The sequence below is a fragment of the Oratosquilla oratoria genome, chromosome 12, assembly GCF_046742065.1.
Source record: "Oratosquilla oratoria isolate Oo_2021 chromosome 12, ASM4674206v1, whole genome shotgun sequence".
NCBI lineage: Eukaryota > Metazoa > Arthropoda > Malacostraca > Stomatopoda > Squillidae > Oratosquilla > Oratosquilla oratoria.
Window position 1 is genome coordinate 21078166 of NC_134788.1, and position 20000 is coordinate 21098165.

General features: G+C 36.0%; 2 protein-coding genes across 14 annotated transcripts in view; one reads left to right on the forward strand and one right to left on the reverse strand.

The window, feature by feature from the left end:
* Positions 1-324: 324 nt before the first annotated feature.
* Positions 325-6031, reverse strand: LOC143030260 (uncharacterized). Its single transcript, XM_076193418.1, has 5 exons — positions 4444-6031; positions 3165-3782; positions 2167-3009; positions 1878-2085; positions 325-500 (listed from the first exon to the last, which is right to left on the reverse strand). Exons 1-5 carry the CDS (start codon positions 5644-5646, stop codon positions 325-327), a joined length of 3048 nt encoding a protein of 1015 aa, XP_076049533.1. The 5' UTR covers positions 5647-6031.
* A 1017-nt stretch (positions 6032-7048) lies between these two features.
* Positions 7049-20000, forward strand: part of LOC143031067 (uncharacterized) — a 29621-nt gene continuing 16669 nt past the window's right edge. The window contains exons 1-8 of one of the 13 annotated variants that reach the window (XM_076194458.1): positions 7049-7144; positions 7664-7765; positions 8414-8482; positions 11116-11213; positions 11373-11390; positions 11499-11599; positions 12631-12684; positions 12797-12868. The gene's annotated coding sequence lies outside the window, so the exon portion shown is untranslated. Of the gene's footprint in view, positions 7145-7663; positions 7766-8210; positions 8302-8413; positions 8483-11115; positions 11214-11336; positions 11391-11498; positions 11600-12594; positions 12685-12796; positions 12869-19100; positions 19179-20000 lie in introns of those variants that run through there. The other 12 variants (XM_076194454.1, XM_076194455.1, XM_076194457.1 and 9 more) reach the window with 12 other exon arrangements.

Below are 20000 nucleotides of genomic sequence, written 5' to 3' on the forward strand. Positions count from 1 at the left end.
AATATCAAAATAATGCTGATATAACTATGTATAAGCAAACATTCATAAATAGATATAAATGAAGATTATTTACATAGACCTATCCCACAGCATGAAGCCGTTTCGTTTCAATTCTTAAATTTATTCAATTCAATAAGTTTATTGTTGATGTACAACAAAGGTGAGAGTTGGGTCTTGCCAACTAACCCCTATACATTTTATGTTTAATTTGTTTGTTACAGTTTTATCAAAAATAAATGTTTATATTATAATATCACAGTTGTATTTAACATTTGAAAGCAAACATTGGATGTTTTTTAACAATTTTAGTTAAGATATCATTATTTATGTAATAGCATATGAGCTCATTGAGGTTCCATTGTACCTGTGGTCTAAATTCATCGATTTTTGGGCAATACTGAACATAATGTTGTAGTGAATGTCCTCCCGGCCTTGCACATAAAGTGCAGGGCTCAGGTTCAGCTTCCCTGTACACCTCCCAGTAATATTTATATCCAAGTCTGAGTCTCATAGTGACTAAATCCATTTGGGAACTATGTCTACCCTATGGATATTCCTCTGTATTATTTAATACTGCCTTATAATGCCTGCTACTTACACTACCCTTCTCGCAACATTTATCTAGGTCTATATCCATGTTAGCAATAACATTTGTTCTTATTATTGACCTTATATGTTTATATGTGTATTCATTACCAGGAATATTGTTTACATCTCTAATTGCATTTCGTGCAAGACTATCTGCTTTTTCATTATAATACAATCCTATATGGGATGGTACCCATACAAAATAAATATGTGTATTGTTTCTCTCCAGGTTATATATAATATTTAAACATTTGTTAACAACATCACAATCAGCTGGAGAGGAAGATACAAGTTCATATAATGCACTCTGACTATCGACAAAAAAGTATACATTTTTACCCATACTCGCAATAATATGTAAGCCTTCTAAGATAGCATATAGTTCAGTTCTGGTTAATGACAAATTATTTGGTAGTCTTTTTGAAATTTCATAATCTTGAAATTCTTCAGAGGAAGAATATTCCCTTATAAACACCCCACATCCTGTCTTGGTACCCTCAACTGACCCATCACAGTACACATGTACCACCTGTTTCCGTGGGTATTGTGACAATTTGTCAAGAAAATGTGCTTTTAATTCGTATTTATACCATTGTTCCTTTGGTCTACTTGGCTTTTCAATGTCAATTTTTACATTGTATGGATTCCAGGTGGTATAGTAGTTATTTTTTTTAGGGCATTATATTCGTTCATAATATCAAACTTTCTTAGAACCTTACATAATTTGCGAAGATATGGGTTGTTAGTTACATGATTATCATTATATAATGCTAATATATCTCTTTGGAGAGAGTTTGTACCATTACACACTATACGACATACAGTTCGACTCGTTATTTCTTCTATTCTTAAAATAATACTGGGTAATCTTAACTCTCTTCTTAATACCTCTATCTTAGTTGTTGTAGCACACCCTAAAATAATTCTCATTGCCTTATTTTGTACGACTTCTAAGCATTTAAGTTGTTGTGTATTGTATTGCACCAACACAAGTGAAGCATAATCTATGAGGGAACGTATCACATATATATAAAACATGCGAAGTATAGGTACACCAACACCTGACCCTCTATTTGCTAAGACTTTGAGAGGGGCTAGTCTAGATACACACATATTTTTAACATATTCGATACAATAATTAGCATTTCTATAACCTAATTGTACACCCAAATATTTGTAGTTAAGGACACGCTCAATTTTTTCACCATTTACAGTAGGTTTCCTACACTTTTTCTGTTTAGCTTGAAATTTAGTTTTGTTTTCATTTATGACAAGTCCCATGTATGTACATAGTTGTTCAAGTTCATTCACAGCCTTGCTAAGTGTTTTAGGTGTATCACATTGTATTAGTATGTCATCAGCATATATGATGACTTTGGTACCCTGTGTAAATTCATATCTAGCAATTTTATCCATTAGTATATTGTATAGCATAGGACTTGGAACTCCACCTTGGGGGGTACCTAACTCGAATGTTTCTTCTTCTGATAGTGTTCCCTGTAACCAAACCTTACCTTTTCTATTATACAAATAGTCTTGTATCCATCCTAATAACTTTCCTTTGACTCCCTTCAATACAAGTTCCTCTAGTATAACTTCTTTATTAGCTCTATCAAAGGCACCTTTCAAATCTACATATACTTGACAAGAAGCATTGGTATTAGCTAAGCAATGAACAAAGCAGTCGCTAGTAGCACGTCCCTTCATGAAACCATATAAATTTTCAGACATTTTATCACCCACTTTATAGATTAACCTACGTAAGACAATTCTTTCCATCATTTTGCACAAGCAGCTGGTAAGTGAGATTGGTCGAAATTTCCCATCACTCTTAGGTACAGGTATAATTATGGCTGATTTCCATGCTGGGGGTAACGTACTATTTCTGTAAGACACATTAAACATATCTAGTATGGGATTTTTCCCGTCAATATTCAGTAATGCATTTATAATATTATATGTAAGTCCATCCTCACCAGGGGCTGTTGATTTACCACTTTTGACAGCATATAATAGTTCATCTATTGATATAGGTACACAAGTGTCATCATCCAACTTAACATTATGATTTACTAATTGTAACCTTTGTAACCTATTCTCTGCCAGAGCCATTTTATGTCCAACAGGCAGACCAGACAAAGCAGAAGCAGAACTCCATTGTTTAATGAGATCTTTGACCTTTTTTGCAGGATTTGAGTCACTGGTTACTGAAGTTTTCTTACCTTTGATCTTATTAACGTGATACCAAACTTCCTGTATTGATTTGGTGTTACGAATTTTATTTAGAAACTCATCCCAATATTTCTTCCTCATGTCTCTCTTTAGCTCAGACAAATGTTTAGCAACTGTTCCCATAGCTCTCTTGACATCATGATCATTTGGCTGTGCTTGCCATCTACTCTGTAAGGCTGCTATTGTATCCTGACAATTTAATATAACAGGGTCATGTGCATACGAGTGTGCTTCTGCCTAGTCTTGTTGTTGTCTACATATTCATTAATTACTTTAAGTAATCCCTAATAAATATCATTGGCATCTTGTAAATTAATATTGTTATTACTGTACCATTTCTTAACATTGATCAGGAGCCCAGGAAATTTACTTGAGGGGATGCTTAACCTTTTTCTGTGTACTATGTTGGTTGTGGAGAGGGGGATATATGTCTTAAGGACAAAGTGGTCACTGAGAAGAGATGATACAACATTAGTTTCACACGTACAAAATGGCATATTAAATAAGGCAACATAATCTAGTCTTCCTCCCTGAACATGTGTAGGGACTTTGGCACCAGTAATTTGTACATTATCATTAGCTTTAAGAAAGGTTACCCACCTTACGCCATTAGTATTAGAAGTCTTAAAACTACCTAGGTCTACATGTCTAGCATTAAGATCACCCAAGAGAATTGTACTTTCTTCTAATATGTGCGGAGGTAAATTATCAATGTACAGGGCACCAGAATGAACATACATATTAGTGATATATATATAGTTATTTGATAAATGTAGACACACAGTGATATATTCTATTCCCCCATTGACTCCTTTCTCCACCAAGGTAACTGGAAGTCCAGACTTAACATAAGTAACCATACCTCTACTGCTTCCATCATCACAACTAAGAATATGTTGATAATATCCTCTGAGTTCATACACCTCTGGTCCAGTTTCCTGTACAGCTATGAAGTCAGGGCTCTGTTGATGAATATATGCATGTATATCAGTTACCCTATCTCTTAGTCCATTAACATTCCATGTCAATAAATGGAAAATTTTGTTATTCATTGTAGGGTTTTGCATCATTTTGGTGGGGGCCACTGTTTATTGTTCTGGCTATCTAAGACTTCTCTTCTGAAGGCTTCAAATTTCTCTAGAATTAGTTCTATATTCCTAGATAGCTGTTCATAATTTTCATGTCTCTCCTTATCTCTCTTTTTCAAAATTTCAAGTTTTTCCATGATAGATTCCATATTCTTTGATTGTTGACAGTTAGCCTTCTGTATTTCTTGATGCACAGTTTCCTTTACTTCTTGATGAACTTTCTGAATGCCTTGATACACCGTTTCCTGTAATTCATGATGTACTTTCTGAATGTGATCTTGTTGCACAAATTCCTGTACTTCCTGTTTGTTGGACTTTTTGTATGTTTTGATGCACTAATTCCTGCACTTCTTTCAATTTAGAGTCTGTGTATTCTTTCATCTTTCTCTCAAGTCTTACTCTATCTGCTTTTAATTCTTCTATACTTTCATTTAATTAACAATGTATTAAGTCTGTCCACTGCTATACTTAGTCGTTCCTGCTCTTTAGCCACTATATTTACTTTATTTGACTGAGTAACGGATAGTGACCTCACCTTAGTTGTAGAATTAGTTGTTGCTTTCTCCTGTTGCAAAGGTGGAAATTCTTCCTGCATTGCTGTGACGTTCCAAGCAGTTCTTGTAGGTGGAGGAGCAGTTTGGTATACAGTAGTGGGTATACTTGGTATACTTGGTGGTAGAGTCTTGTAGCGTGGTTTTTTAGGGCATACTGGAGAACTTGCATTGTGTTGACCTCCACAGTTGCAGCATTTCGGTGGTACAGCTACTTTTTGTTGAATCTTTTCCCAGCACTCCTCTGAGAGATGTCCCCCAGCACAGTATCTGCATCGCACATATGTAGTTCGACATCGGCAACTTTTGTGTCCCCATTTGCTACACTTTTGACACAGGTCTGGCTCTGGAACATAGGGAGCAACTCTCTTCCTTCCAACACCGATGATGTGAGTTTCTGTGTCAATAGGTCCTGATACTGCTCCTAGGAGTTGTGGCCTTGGATTTTTCCCAACCATCCGTCGTTTTAGCCACTGGAATCCTGGTGGACACTGTAATAAATTGACATTTATAGGTACGTCAAAAATGACCACAGTACGTTGTAAGCCAGTTATAGGTTTCATTACTTGTCCCTGGAAGCCATCTGTTATCATGGTGTTATATTGCTGACCATTGATTAATGTGATATATGGTGCATTCCTCCCTTCCTTAAAGAGTGGCCTACAGTCAGGGTGTTGTTTTAATAGTGCCATATACCAGGTATATTTGTTTTCCAGAGAGAGGTTACATTTTTCTGGAAATGTTATCATAAGTCTTTCCTTACCAGTGGACGTGGTGATGTCCCCGACTATATTATCTTGATTCACATCAGCTGCTTTAGTGTCTGCGGTGTTATTTTCTTCAATTATCAAGTCCTGGTCCATGCCGGCTGCTTCTATTGCAGTCATTAAGGGATCTTTCGTGGTGGCAGATTTAGCTTGGTCTTCAGTCTTTCCACTAACCTTCAATCTCTTGGCACGGGAACCGGCATTGTTGACACTGTCGTTCAAGTTTTCAGCTATCTCGGTCCAGCCCTTCACTTCTCCTACTCCCTGTGTTGACGTCTCTCCCATGCTACTTCCTTCACAGTTTTCATTATTCCGACTCTGTGGCAGAGTCATATCCATGTTGTTAACTTCCTGGGAGGATTCAATAGTAGCATAGGTGTGATCTAAGGAGCTCCTTTTCTTCCCAAATTTCGTGGTCATATAACTCAAAAAGATTATCTGGAGTTATGATCGGAACAGCCTTTCTCCGCCGCTGCCCGGCAGCGAATGTGTTCTTAAATTTATTATTTCTTGGGGAAGCCTAATATATGCAAACCAATAAAGTGCGTCATTATCTCCAATTGATTAATTGAATTTTCACATAAAACGAATAATTTATATTGAGAAAGGCAAAATCTTCCAAGAAAACGATATCGACCCAAGTCTTTTGAAATCATACGAACGCAGAGTAACTGACAAAACGGTTGGAAAGTACATGGTGGAACGGAGAGAAAAAAAATAATTAAAAGATAATTTGTTTTATACTAAACAAATATTAATTTAGCGGGACAAAGACATTCGTCGACGATATAACCTTCGAAGTAAGATGCGTACGATATTGTTTTTTTTTTCTAGCGAACGGACACACACGCACGCACGTACACGCACACGCGAACACACGTACACGCACGCACACACACACACGCGCGCGCGCACGCACTCACGGACACACACGCACACACACACGCACGCACGCACGCACACACACACACACACACACACACACACACACACACACACACACACACACACACACACACACACACACACACACAGACAAACACACACAGAAACATACACAAACCGCAATCGAAAGATTGTAACCGAAGTCGTTCGGTTGATGAGAATCTGACGAGACTCCATCATCATCATCATGATCATCATCATGATCATCATGATCATCATGATCATCATTATGATCATCATCATGATCATCATGATCATCATCATGATCATCATGATCATCATCATCATCATCATCGGCTATTTCAAATATACGACGATGACGTCATTATATTCCCACCACCAGCGCAGTTTCCCGCCTAAATTCCAACTAATATATATATGTTTATATACATATATGTATATAAATAAATAAATAAATATATATATATATATATATATATATATATATATATATATATATACACGTATGTAAATGTGTGCGTGTGTGTATGTATTATCATTATTATGCTGATTCGCATTTATTATTAGCTAATGTCAATTTCATATTATTTACTATATAATTGTTCGTTTATTTGAACTATGCATTTATTTATGTTTTTTTATTTATATTATTATAGTTTTTATTCATTCATTTATCAATATTATTAGTTTTTTTCTGAAATGGTTATCTTTGAATGTACTGCGCATGCGCCAATGTGACCTATGATCAGACGAGGAAACAAACGTTTTCTTAAAGGTAAAAATATCTGCGTATATGTTATACATTAGAGATATTTACATTCTAGTTACTGTATTGATATTCAAGGAAATATTTGATTTAATTTTTTGTGATGTATGAGTAATATATAATTCATTTTAACTAACGTCCGAAGGTGCTGAAGTGATTGATGGAACGTGACGTAGGATGATTTGAAATTGGAAGGAGGGAAGAGTGTTAGTTTTGGGCGGGAAATCGTAGGATGGAGACGGATAGGTAAGAACGGAGTTCATATATTATTTATTATTTGAAATTTAAGATAAAATCAAATTAAACATCATTATATTGGTAGATGCAGATATTGAAGTGATTGAAATAATGATATATTCCAGTCAAACTCAGTGTTGGTAGTTCAATGTGATTGTGGCAGTATGAAGACATGCTGTTCGTAAGTATATTGAGCAAATTATTTATAAGTCTTGTTCATTTTACAACTTGGATAGCAATCATTAAATTACGTAGCTTGAAAAGAAAGTGTGATTAAGTCATTTATGTTGATAGATGCAGAGATGTTAATGATTAGCAGCGATTGAAATTATAATACATGTCATTGGGTTTTGGCATGAGAATTGCAGTTCGACGTTTTAAAATAAGACAAGTTTTTGTGAACATCTCGCAGGCTAAACTAATCAGTTCTCAATCAACTTGAATGAAGCAAAACGAAAAGAAATTGCAAAATTGAGTTTTGTGAAAAATGTGGTCTATCAACTTTTCTGTGAGAATTTCTTCTTACAGGTGGCTGGCTGGAAGCGTGTCGCGTGGGAAGAGGACAACACCCTGATCATTACATTGGTGCCAACGCGAGGGTTGAAGAAAGGAGGCAGAAATGCATTTAAGGTAAGTACTTTTAAAAAATTAGTTAAAAGTTATTTTTTTAGACACTTTCTTCTGAGGAAAATAGTTGAATTTACACCTTGTGCCAGTAATTTTACAAAGTAAATTTTTTTTAATTCTAGTCAGTACAATCCTATTTTTCATACAAGTCAATTTGATTTTATTGATTGGATCATGAAACCTAACCTAGCCTAATATAATTTTACTGATAGTCACAATGGCTAGGCTACAGTTTGGCTGCCCATATGGCCATGATATCCGTCACTCTATCTATGTGACAATTGAACATAGTCAGCTTGCTTGTCTCTGCATGCGGGAGACTCGAGGTGTGAAAATACTGTTACTTACGAGTGCGGAGATGATTTGACCCGGGGACGATATGGCTCGTTTGTCTCCTCCTCCTCCTCCTCCTCCTCCTCCTCCTCCTCCTCCTCCTCCTCCTCCGTAGGTTTGGTTACAGGGAATTTTTTTTTTCTCCGCTGCAGAGAATACATGTGATTGTTCCCCCTATTGTGGGGAGATTACTGGCTTCTAGACATGTGAGTGTAGCTATTTTTTTCTTCGACATAAATACACATATGGACACGAACTATCACATGAACAAATTAACTACTTGCCTTTATCCATGCTTATTCGTGTATTGAATTTCAGATCGCTGCATCACTTACATTCACTGCACCAACCAACACACCTCTACGAGACATCCATCGGACTGTAACTGTAAGTAGATTTGTATTATTATTTTGGGCTAATCGCTCTTTAGTGTGAATGAGTTCCAAAGAGGCGTCGTGTGTCTTTTTTTATTTAAAGCCTTATTATTGAAGTGATTTTTTTTTTTTTGTACAAAGTATGAAAGTGCATGAAATGAAAGGATGAATTCGTCTAAGGTAAACAAAACTAAACTAGACTAACCTAACCTAACCTGCGTTTAATAAACCATTACCTGCAATTTACGTTTACTTTACAAAATAGTAATAAGAACGGGAAGAATTGAATGGAGTTTTGACCCGAGCTAGGATGTGTTGACCAGGGGGCATTTTGACCCGGGGCCGTTTTGGTCTCACCCGGGGATGTTTTGTCCTGGGGAAGTTATGACCCGGGGACGTTTTGACCACTCAGTTTGCGGAGTATACAAATTAATATTTAATTTTGTATTGCTATGTTGGTCCCATGGTTGAAACTAAAGATTGATACCTTTTAAATTACAAAATTAATATTTAATTTGCTAATGCTATATAACTCCCATGGTCGAAACTAAAGATTTACCGGTTAGGTTAGTGTAGGTTAGTTAAGATTCGTTCGTTAGCATATTTACCTAGTAGCAAAGTATTTTTATGCTGAATTACTCTACTATGAACTCGACTCTCGACTATGAACTCGACTCTCGACTATGAACTGGACTCTCGACTAGGAACTCGACTCTCGACTATGAACTCGACTCTACTATGAACTCGACTCTACTATGAACTCGACTCTACTATGAACTCGACTCTACTATGAACTCGACACTACTATGAACTCGACTCTCGAGTATGAACTCGACTCTCGAGTATGAACTCGACTCTCGAGTATGAACTCGACTCTCGACTATGAACTCGACTCTCGACTATGAACTCGACTCTACTATGAACTCGACTCTCTGCTATGAACTCGACTCTACTATGAACTTGACTCTCTACTATGAACTTGACTCTCTACTATGAACTCGACTCCACTATGAACTCGACTCTCTACTATGAACTCGACTCTACTATGAACTCGACTCGTACTATGAACTTGACCCTCTATTATCAACTCGACCCTCTACTATCAACTAGACCCTCTACTATCAACTGGACCCTCTGCTATCAACTCGACCCTCTGCTATCAACTGGACCCTCTGCTATCAACTGGACCCTCTGCTATCAACTCGACCCTCTGCTATCAACTGGACCCTCTGCTATCAACTCGACCCTCTGCTATCAACCCGACCCTCTGCTATCAACTCGACCCTTTGCTATCAACTCGACCCTCTGCTATCAACTCGACCCTCTGCTATCAACTCGACCCTCTGCTATCAACTCGACCCTGTACGATCAACTCGACCCTGTACGATCAACTCGACCCTGTACGATCAACTCGACCCTGTACGATCAACTCGACCCTGTACGATCAACTCGACCCTCTACTATCAACTTGATCCTCTACTATCAACTCGACCCTCTACTATCAACTTGACTCTATCAACTCCCCTCTACTATCGACTCGACCCTCTACTATCGACTCGACCCTGTACTATCGACTTGACCCTCTATCAACTCGACTCTACTATTAACTCGACTCTACTATCAACTCGACTCTATCAACTCGATTCTAATATCAATTCGATTCTCTACTATCAACTCGACTACTATCAACTCGACCCTCTACCATCAACTGGAATTGCAATTCAGACTAGTACGATGACTCGACAGACTACTACGATGACTCGACAGACTACTGCGATGACTCGACAGACAACTGCGATGACTCGACAGACTACTGCGATGACTCGACAGACTACTGCGATGACTCGACAGACTACTGCGATGACTCGACAGACTACTGCGATGACTCGACAGACTACTGCGATGACTCGACAGACTACTGCGATGACTCGACAGACTACTGCGATGACTCGACAGACTACTACGATGACTCGACAGACTAGTACGATGACTCGACAGACTAGTACGATGACTCGACAGACTAGTGGGATGACTCGACAGACTAGTACGAGGACTCGACAGACTAGTACGAGGACTCGACAGACTAGTACGAGGAATCGACAGACTAGTACGAGGACTCGACAGACTAGTACGAGGACTCGACAGACTAGTACGAGGACTCGACAGACTGCTACGATGACTCGACAGACTGCTACGATGACTCGACAGACTGCTACGATGACTCGACAGACTGCTACGACGACTCGACAGACTGCTACGACGACTCGACAGACTGCTACGACGACTCGACAGACTGCTACGATGACTCGACAGACTGCTACGATGACTCGACAGACTACTACGATGACTCGACAGACTACTACGATGACTCGACAGACTACTACGATGACTCGACTGACTGCTACGATGACTCGACTGACTGCTACGATGACTCGACTGACTACTACGATGACTCGACTGACTGCTACGATGACTCGACTGACTGCTACGATGACTCGACTGACTGCTACGATGACTCGACTGACTGCTACGATGACCTGACAGACTTCAAATATTTACATTCTAGTTATTGTATTGATATGCAAGGAAATATTTGATTTGATTTTTTATGAGTAATATATAATTCATTTTAACTAACGTCCGAAGGTGCTGAAGTGAGTGATGGAACGTGACGAAGGATTTGAAATTGTAAGCAGGGAAGCGCGTTAGTTTTGGGCGGGAAATCGTAGGATGGAGACGGATAGGTAAGAATGGAGTTCATATATTATTTATTTGAAATTTCAATTTGAAATTTAAGATAAAATCAAATTAAACATTATATTGGTAGATGCAGATATTGAAGTGATTGAAATAATGATATATTCCAGTCAAACTCGGTGTTTAATTCAATGTGATTGTTGCAGTATGAAGACATGCTGTTAGTAAGTATATTGATGAATTTATAAACGAAAAAAAAAAAAAATATTGCAAAATTGAGTTTTGTGAAAAATGTGGTCTACCAACTTTTCTGTGACGATGCCTTCTTACAGGTGGCTGGCTGGAAGTGTGTCGTGTGGGAAGAAGACAACACCCTGATCATTACATTGGTGCCAACGCGAGGGTTGAAGAAAGGAGGCAGAAATGCATTTAGGTAGGTACTGTTAAAAAATTAGTTAAATGTTATTTTTTAGACACTCTTCTGAGGAAAATAGTTGAATTTACACCTTGTGCCAGTAATTTGCCCAAGTAACATTTTTTTAATTCTAGTCAGTACAATCCTATTTTTCATACAAGTCAATTTGATTTTATGGATTGGATCATGAAACCTAACCTAGCCTAATATAATTTTACTGATAGTCACAATGGCTAGGCTAGAGTTTGGCTGCCCATATGGCCATGATATCCGTCACTCTGTGACAATTGAACATAGTCAGCTTGCTTGTCTCTGCATGCGGGAGACTCGAGGTGTGAAAATACTGTTACTTACGAGTGTGGAGATGATTTGACCCGGGGACGATATGGCTCGTTTGCCTCCTCCTCCTCTTCCTCCTCCTCCTCTTCCTCCTCCTCCTCCTCCTCCTCCTCCTCCTCCTCCTCCTCCTCCTCCTCCTCCTCCTCTGTAGGTTTGGTTACAGGGAATTTTTTTTTCTCAGCTGCAGAGAATACATGTGATTGTGCCCCCTATTTTGGGGAGATTACTGGCTTCTAGACATGAGTGTAGCAATTTTTTTTCTTCGACATAAATATACATATGGACACAAACATTTTCTTCTGAGGAAAATAATTTAATTTACACCTTGTGCCAGTAATTATCCTAAGTAATATTTTTTTAATTCTAGTCAGTACAATCCTATTTTTCATACAAGTCAATTTGATTTTATTGATTGGGTCATGAAACCTAACCTAGCCTAATATAATTTTACTGATAGTCACAATGGCTAGGCTACAGTTTGGCTGCCCATATGGCCATGATATCCGTCACTCTATTGATGTGACAATTGAACATAGTCAGCTTGCTTGTCTCTGCATGCGGGAGACTTGAGGTGTGAAAATACTGTTACGAGTGCGGAGATGGTTTGACCCGGGGACGATATGGCTCGTTTGTCTTCTCCTCCTCCTCCTCCTCCTCCTCCTCCTCCTCCATAGGTTTGGTTACAGGGAATTTTTTTTTCTCCGCTGCAGAGAATACATGTGATTGTTCCCCCTATTGTGGGGAGATTACTGGCTTCTAGACATGTGAGTGTAGCTATTTTTTTCTTCGACATAAATACACATATGGACATGAACTATCACATGAACAAATTAACTACTTGCCTTTATCCATGCTTATTCGTGTACTGAATTTCAGATCGCTGCATCACTTACATCATTCACTGCACCAACCAACCCACCTCTACGAGACATCCATTGGACTGTAACTGTAAGTAGATTTGTATTATTATTTTGGGCTAATCGCTCTTTAGTGTGAATGAGTTCCAAAGAGGCGTCAAGTGTCGTTTTTTTTATTTAAAGCCTTATTATTGATTTTTTTTTTTTGTACAAAGTAAGAAAGTGCATGAAATGAAAGGAAGAATTCGTCTAAGGTAAACAAAACTAAACTAGACTAACCTGCGTTTAATAAATCATTACCTGCAATTTTCGTTTACTTTCCAAAATAGTAATAAGAACGGGAAGAATTGAATGGAGTTTTGACCCTAGCTAGGATGTGTTTAGGTACCCCTGAATCCTCGCGCGGCGCCACCGTCGACCATGTATGGTTTTGATGGCCATATGTTGCGGCCCACTAGCTTTTATTTAATTCAATTTGAATGCTTCCCGCGCTTAACGCATTCGAAAGATGTTCAAATTATCTTGTTGTTTTGCAAGTGTAAGGCTAATTCTTGAAATGGAAACAAAGTTTCAGCGATTTAAACGGAAATTTGGTTATCAAACTCAGCAACATAGTTTTCCGAGTAAAAATATTAAAGTAAGGAATCACTAAATATTAATTTTAAGTTACATAAACAAGTTTATCAACCTATTTTCTCCCGGACATGAGAAGCTTGATATCGTTTAGAACTTCATGTTTGAGCTTAGCGTCCCGGAATGTAGCCATATCACCCATGAATCTGATGTGTCCAGTTCACGTTCGATTTTGTTTACTTATTACCGTTGACCAAAATCACACAATGACGGTTTTTGCTCAAATGCATAATTTATATATAAAAATAGCATATGGTTGCATTATTTGACCTATCTTGTTTATAATGTGTGATTTCCATGTAGAATGATCGAAGAGAAGTTACGTTTTTATCCTCGACAAAATTATGAACCGGCAACCAACGCCGTCATTGTTTGGGTTTCGTCAGCGTTGGTGACCGGCTGATAATTTTTCAGAGGATAAGAAACGAAACTTCATTATCTTTAGATCTCAATCATGCTATTTTAGTTAATTAAATAAAAAAAATTTTTTATATTTTTTTGTTTTTTTTTTTTATTATTTTAATAAAAATTGTTATTATTTTTTTAAAATTTTTTTTTTTTTTTTTTTTAGATATTTGATTTTATTAAGAAAAAATTTTTTTTTTTATAGTATTTTTTTTTTATTTTAATTTTATTTTTTTTTTAAAAATAAATTTTTTTTTAAGAGTCCCTTTTTTTTAATATTCGAGTTTTTAGAGAATTGTTTTTAAGAGTTTTTATTTTTTCATTTTTTTTTTTTTTTTTTTTTTTTTTTTTTATTTTATTTTTAATTTTTTATTTTGTTTTTTAGAGTTTATTTTACAAAAAAACAAAAAAAATTTTTTTTTTTTTTTTTTTTTTTTATTTTTTTTTTATTAAAAATAAAAAAAATTTTTTTTTTTTGAAAACTAAACAAAAAAAAATTCATTTATTTTTTTTTTGTTTTTTTTTTTATTAAAAATTATATTTCTTTTTATTTTCAAAAAAAACAAATTTTTTTTTTTAAAAAAAAAATTTTTTTCTTTTTTAGAAAACCTTTTTTCATTTTATTTATTTCGAGTTTTTTTTTAGTTTTTTTTTAGTTTTTTTTTTTTTTTTATTTTTTTTTTTTTTCTCGCACTAATAATCTATAATCATATGTAGAAAATAAATTAAATTATGAATTTAAAAATTAATTTTAACCAAATTCCATATATTTTAGTAAAATTTAGTTAGTATATTTACTATATTTAAAAAAAAAAAAAAACTTTTAGTAGTTTTTTTTTGTTTTATTTATTTTTTAGAGTAGATTTAATTTTAGAGATTTTTTATTTTTTTATTTAAATTAATAGTAAGAGAAAACAAGTCGAATATTAATATTTTTTTTTTTTTATTTAGTTATTAATTTTATAGTAGAGTCGAAAATTTATTTTATTTTTATAGTTAACAAAAGAATTTTTTTTTAGAGAATTATTTTTTTTTAATTTTATTCGATTAAATATTAAAAAAAAAAAAAAATAATATTAAAAAAATTTTATAAAAAAAAAAAAAAAAAAATTTTTTTACATACTAGAGTTATTAAAAATAATAAATCGAATTCATAGTTTAAATTATAAAAAAAGAAGTCGAAAAACCCCCATAACCCCCCCACCCCCCCAGTACCCCACCCCACCAAAAAAATAACCAGTTCACCAAAAAAAAGCGAGTTCATAGCAGAGAATAAAAAAAAAAAATGAAAACAAACACCCCCCCCCCCCCAAAAAAAAAAAAAACAAAAAAAAAATATCAAAAAAAAAAAAAAAACAAAAACCCCCAAAAAATAAAAACACAAAACAAAACCCCCCCCCCCCCCCCCCCCCCCCCCAAAAAAAAAAAAAAAAAAAACCCCCCCCCCCCCCAACCAAAAAAAAAAACACACCCCCCCCCCCCAAAAAAAAAAAAACCCACCCCCCCCCCCCCCCCCCAACCAAAAAACAAAAAAAAAAAAACAAAAAAAAAACCAAAAAAAAAAAAAAACCACACACCCCAAAAAAAAACAAAAAAAAAAAAACCCCAAAAAAATAAAAAAAAAAAAAAAAAAAAAACAAAAGAAAACAACAAAAAACCAAAATAAAAAAAAAAGAAAAAAAAACAAAGAAAAAAAAAAAAAAAAAAAAAAAAAAAGAAAAAAATAAAAACCACAAAGAAAAACAAAAACCCCAAAAAAAAAAAAAAAACCCCCCCCAAAAAAAAAAAAAAAAAAGAAAAAAAAAAAAAAAGAAATAAAAAAGAAAACAAAACCAAATAAAAAAAAAAAAAATAACCCCCCCCAAAAAAAAAAAAAAAAAACCCCACCAAAACAAAAAACCAAAAACAAAAAACCCCCCAAAAAAAAAAAAAAAACCCCCCCCCCCCCCCCAAAAAAAACCCCCACCCCCCAAAAACAAAAAAATAAAGAAAAAAAAAAAAAAAAACCAAAACAAAAAAAAAAAACAAAAAAAAACCCCCCCAAATAAAAAAAAAAAACCCCCCCAAAACCCAAAAAAAAAAACAAAAAAAAAAAACCCAAAAAACCCAAAAAAAAAAAAAAGAAAAAAGGAAAAAACCAAAAACCCCCCCCCCCAAAAAAAAACCCCCCCCCAAAAAAAAAAAAAAGAACCCAAAAAAACAAAAAAAAAATAAAAAAAAAACCCCCCCCCGCCAAAAGAAAAAGAAACAACAAAAAAAAAAAAAAAAAAAGAGTAGTAGTAGTAGAGAGAGAGAGTTGATAGAGAGTGAGTTCATAGTTCAGGAGTGGAGTTATAGTAGAGAGTGGAGGTTCATAGTAGAGAGTGGTGTTCATAGTAGAGAGTGGAGTTCATAGTAGAGTGGAGTTCATAGTAGAGAGTGGAGTTCATAGTAGAGAGTCGAGTTCATAGTAGAGTGTCGAGTTCATAGTAGAGAGTCGAGTTCATAGTAGAGAGTGGAGTTCATAGTAGAGAGTGGAGTTCATAGTAGAGTCGAGTTCATAGTAGAGAGTCGAGTTCATAGTAGAGAGTCGAGTTCATAGTAGAGTCGAGTTCATAGTAGAGAGTCGAGTTCATAGTAGAGAGTGGAGTTCATAGTAGAGAGTGGAGTTCATAGTAGAGAGTGGAGTTCATAGTAGAGAGTGGAGTTCATAGTAGAGAGTGGAGTTCATAGTAGAGAGTGGAGTTCATAGTAGAGAGTGGAGTTCATAGTAGAGAGTGGAGTTCATAGTAGAGAGTGGAGTTCATAGTAGAGAGTGGAGTTCATAGTAGAGAGTGGAGTTCATAGTAGAGAGTGGAGTTCATAGTAGAGAGTGGAGTTCATAGTAGAGAGTGGAGTTCATAGTAGAGAGTGGAGTTCATAGTAGAGAGTGGAGTTCATAGTAGAGAGTGGAGTTCATAGTAGAGAGTGGAGTTCATAGTAGAGAGTGGAGTTCATAGTAGAGAGTGGAGTTCATAGTAGAGAGTGGAGTTCATAGTAGAGAGTGGAGTTCATAGTAGAGAGTGGAGTTCATAGTAGAGAGTGGAGTTCATAGTAGAGAGTGGAGTTCATAGTAGAGAGTGGAGTTCATAGTAGAGAGTGGAGTTCATAGTAGAGAGTGGAGTTCATAGTAGAGAGTGGAGTTCATAGTAGAGAGTGGAGTTCATAGTAGAGAGTGGAGTTCATAGTAGAGAGTGGAGTTCATAGTAGAGAGTGGAGTTCATAGTAGAGAGTGGAGTTCATAGTAGAGAGTGGAGTTCATAGTAGAGAGTGGAGTTCATAGTAGAGAGTGGAGTTCATAGTAGAGAGTGGAGTTCATAGTAGAGAGTGGAGTTCATAGTAGAGAGTGGAGTTCATAGTAGAGAGTGGAGTTCATAGTAGAGAGTGGAGTTCATAGTAGAGAGTGGAGTTCATAGTAGAGAGTGGAGTTCATAGTAGAGAGTGGAGTTCATAGTAGAGAGTGGAGTTCATAGTAGAGAGTGGAGTTCATAGTAGAGAGTGGAGTTCATAGTAGAGAGTGGAGTTCATAGTAGAGAGTGGAGTTCATAGTAGAGAGTGGAGTTCATAGTAGAGAGTGGAGTTCATAGTAGAGAGTGGAGTTCATAGTAGAGAGTGGAGTTCATAGTAGAGAGTGGAGTTCATAGTAGAGAGTGGAGTTCATAGTAGAGAGTGGAGTTCATAGTAGAGAGTGGAGTTCATAGTAGAGAGTGGAGTTCATAGTAGAGAGTGGAGTTCATAGTAGAGAGTGGAGTTCATAGTAGAGAGTGGAGTTCATAGAGAGTGGAGTTCATAGTAGAGAGTGGAGTTCATAGTAGAGAGTGGAGTTCATAGTAGAGAGTGGAGTTCATAGTAGAGAGTGGAGTTCATAGTAGAGAGTGGAGTTCATAGTAGAGAGTGGAGTTCATAGTAGAGAGTGGAGTTCATAGTAGAGAGTGGAGTTCATAGTAGAGAGTGGAGTTCATAGTAGAGAGTGGAGTTCATAGTAGAGAGTGGAGTTCATAGTAGAGAGTGGAGTTCATAGTAGAGAGTGGAGTTCATAGTAGAGAGTGGAGTTCATAGTAGAGAGTGGAGTTCATAGTAGAGAGTGGAGTTCATAGTAGAGAGTGGAGTTCATAGTAGAGAGTGGAGTTCATAGTAGAGAGTGGAGTTCATAGTAGAGAGTGGAGTTCATAGTAGAGAGTGGAGTTCATAGTAGAGAGTGGAGTTCATAGTAGAGAGTGGAGTTCATAGTAGAGAGTGGAGTTCATAGTAGAGAGTGGAGTTCATAGTAGAGAGTGGAGTTCATAGTAGAGAGTGGAGTTCATAGTAGAGAGTGGAGTTCATAGTAGAGAGTGGAGTTCATAGTAGAGAGTGGAGTTCATAGTAGAGAGTGGAGTTCATAGTAGAGAGTGGAGTTCATAGTAGAGAGTGGAGTTCATAGTAGAGAGTGGAGTTCATAGTAGAGAGTGGAGTTCATAGTAGAGAGTGGAGTTCATAGTAGAGAGTCGAGTTCATAGTAGAGAGTCGAGTTCATAGTTCATGAACTTGACTCTATACTATGAACTCGACTCTCTACTATGAACTCGACTCTCTACTATGAACTCGACTCTCTACTATGAACTCGACTCTCTACTATGAACTCGACTCTCTACTATGAACTCGACTCCCTACTATGAACTAGACTCCTTACTATGAACTTGACTCCTTACTATGAACTCGACTCTACTATGAACTCGACTCTACTATGAACTCGACTCTACTATGAACTCGACTCTACTATGAACTCGACTCTACTATGAACTCGACTCTACTATGAACTCGACTCTACTATGAACTCGACTCTACTATGAACTCGACTACTATGAACTCGACTCTCTACTATGAACTCGACTGGGTACTATTGTTTTTATTTTTTTTTCTTGGTGGTGGTTCTCATAATTAGTAATATAGTTTGATTTTCTGGTTATCCCAAAATTAATGCCCTTTATATGTTGTTACTGATAAATTGAGGTATGCATAAAATGAGGCTAATTTTACACCCTGGTCTGCGGTCTGTGGCTCTGTGCGTCTGGTATTGTGCAGAGCATGGAGTTGTGTTCACTCTTTACTAGGGCCTAGGGTTACAGAAGACCTAAGATCCTTAGTTTTGTTATTTGTTTGTTTATTGACTAATGTGATGTATTGAAATTTTGCACACATTTTCAAAATAGGTTAATAGCTACTCACGCCTGTCCCGACTTGCATCTTATTCTCCTATCGAATTACAGATCTGCACCATCTCGCCGGTTATTAGCCCCCTACTTGGAGAATTTCATCGCCCCGTCATTCGCCCCCACCTGTAGGATTTGACCATTACACCAAGCAATGTAAGTAGATGCTTAAATTTTGGGGCTAAGAAGCCTTGTCAGTAGCGAACGAGTGAGTGAGGGAGTGAGTGAAGGTATTTTGTGTGTTTTTTCATATTTTCTTAAGCCTTATCATCAAGTGTTTTTTTTTTTTTCTTTAAGTATGAAAGTGCATGATGTAGTAAAATTTGCCCTGCTGTTGGTCGTTGTGGGAATGACAAAATGAGTTTTCCCTTGATTCCCTCCAGTTCTCTTTTAAGTATTAGTTGTGGTTGGGTGGTCTTTTGAAGTCTGACTTTTTTTGTTTAGCTTTGTTTTAACTGTTTTAATTTTCTTTGTTTTAACTTGCTTTGTTTTTTTACTTTCTTTGTTTTAACTTTCTTTGTTTTAACTTTGTTTTAACTTGTTATAACTTTGTTTTAACTTTATTGTTTTAACCTTTTTTTTAACTTTGTTTTAACTTTCTTTGTTTTAACTTTTTGTCTTAACTTTTTGTTTTAACTTTTTTAGCTTTTTGTTTTAACTTTTTTTTTTTACTTTTTTTTTAGATTTTTTGTTAACTTTTTCCGTCTTAACGTTTTTTGTTTTAACTGTTTTTTGTTTTAATTTTTTTGGTTTAACTTTTTTTGTGTATTTTTCTTAACTATTTTTGGTTGAATTTTTTAGATTTAACTTTTGTTTTAACGGTTTTATTTTAACCGTTTTGTTTTAACTGTTTTGTTTTAACTGTTTTGTTTTAACTTTTTAACTTACATTTCTAAACTTTAACTTTTATTTTTACTATAATTTTTGTAACTGATTTGTTAACTTTTTGTTTTTAACAGTTATACAAAACATTTACTG

Bases quoted from the DNA above. Each gene is read 5' to 3' on its own strand.
- LOC143030260 (XM_076193418.1), bottom strand. From the start codon at position 5,646: ATGACCACGAAATTTGGGAAGAAAAGGAGCTCCTTAGATCACACCTAT. The intron at 3,783-4,443 runs GTGAGGTCACTA...ATTCATCAACAG, and splicing joins CAACTAATTCTACAACTAAG to AGCCCTGACTTCATAGCTGT. The intron at 501-1,877 runs GTACATACATGG...TATGAGACTCAG, and splicing joins GAATGAACTTGAACAACTAT to ACTTGGATATAAATATTACT.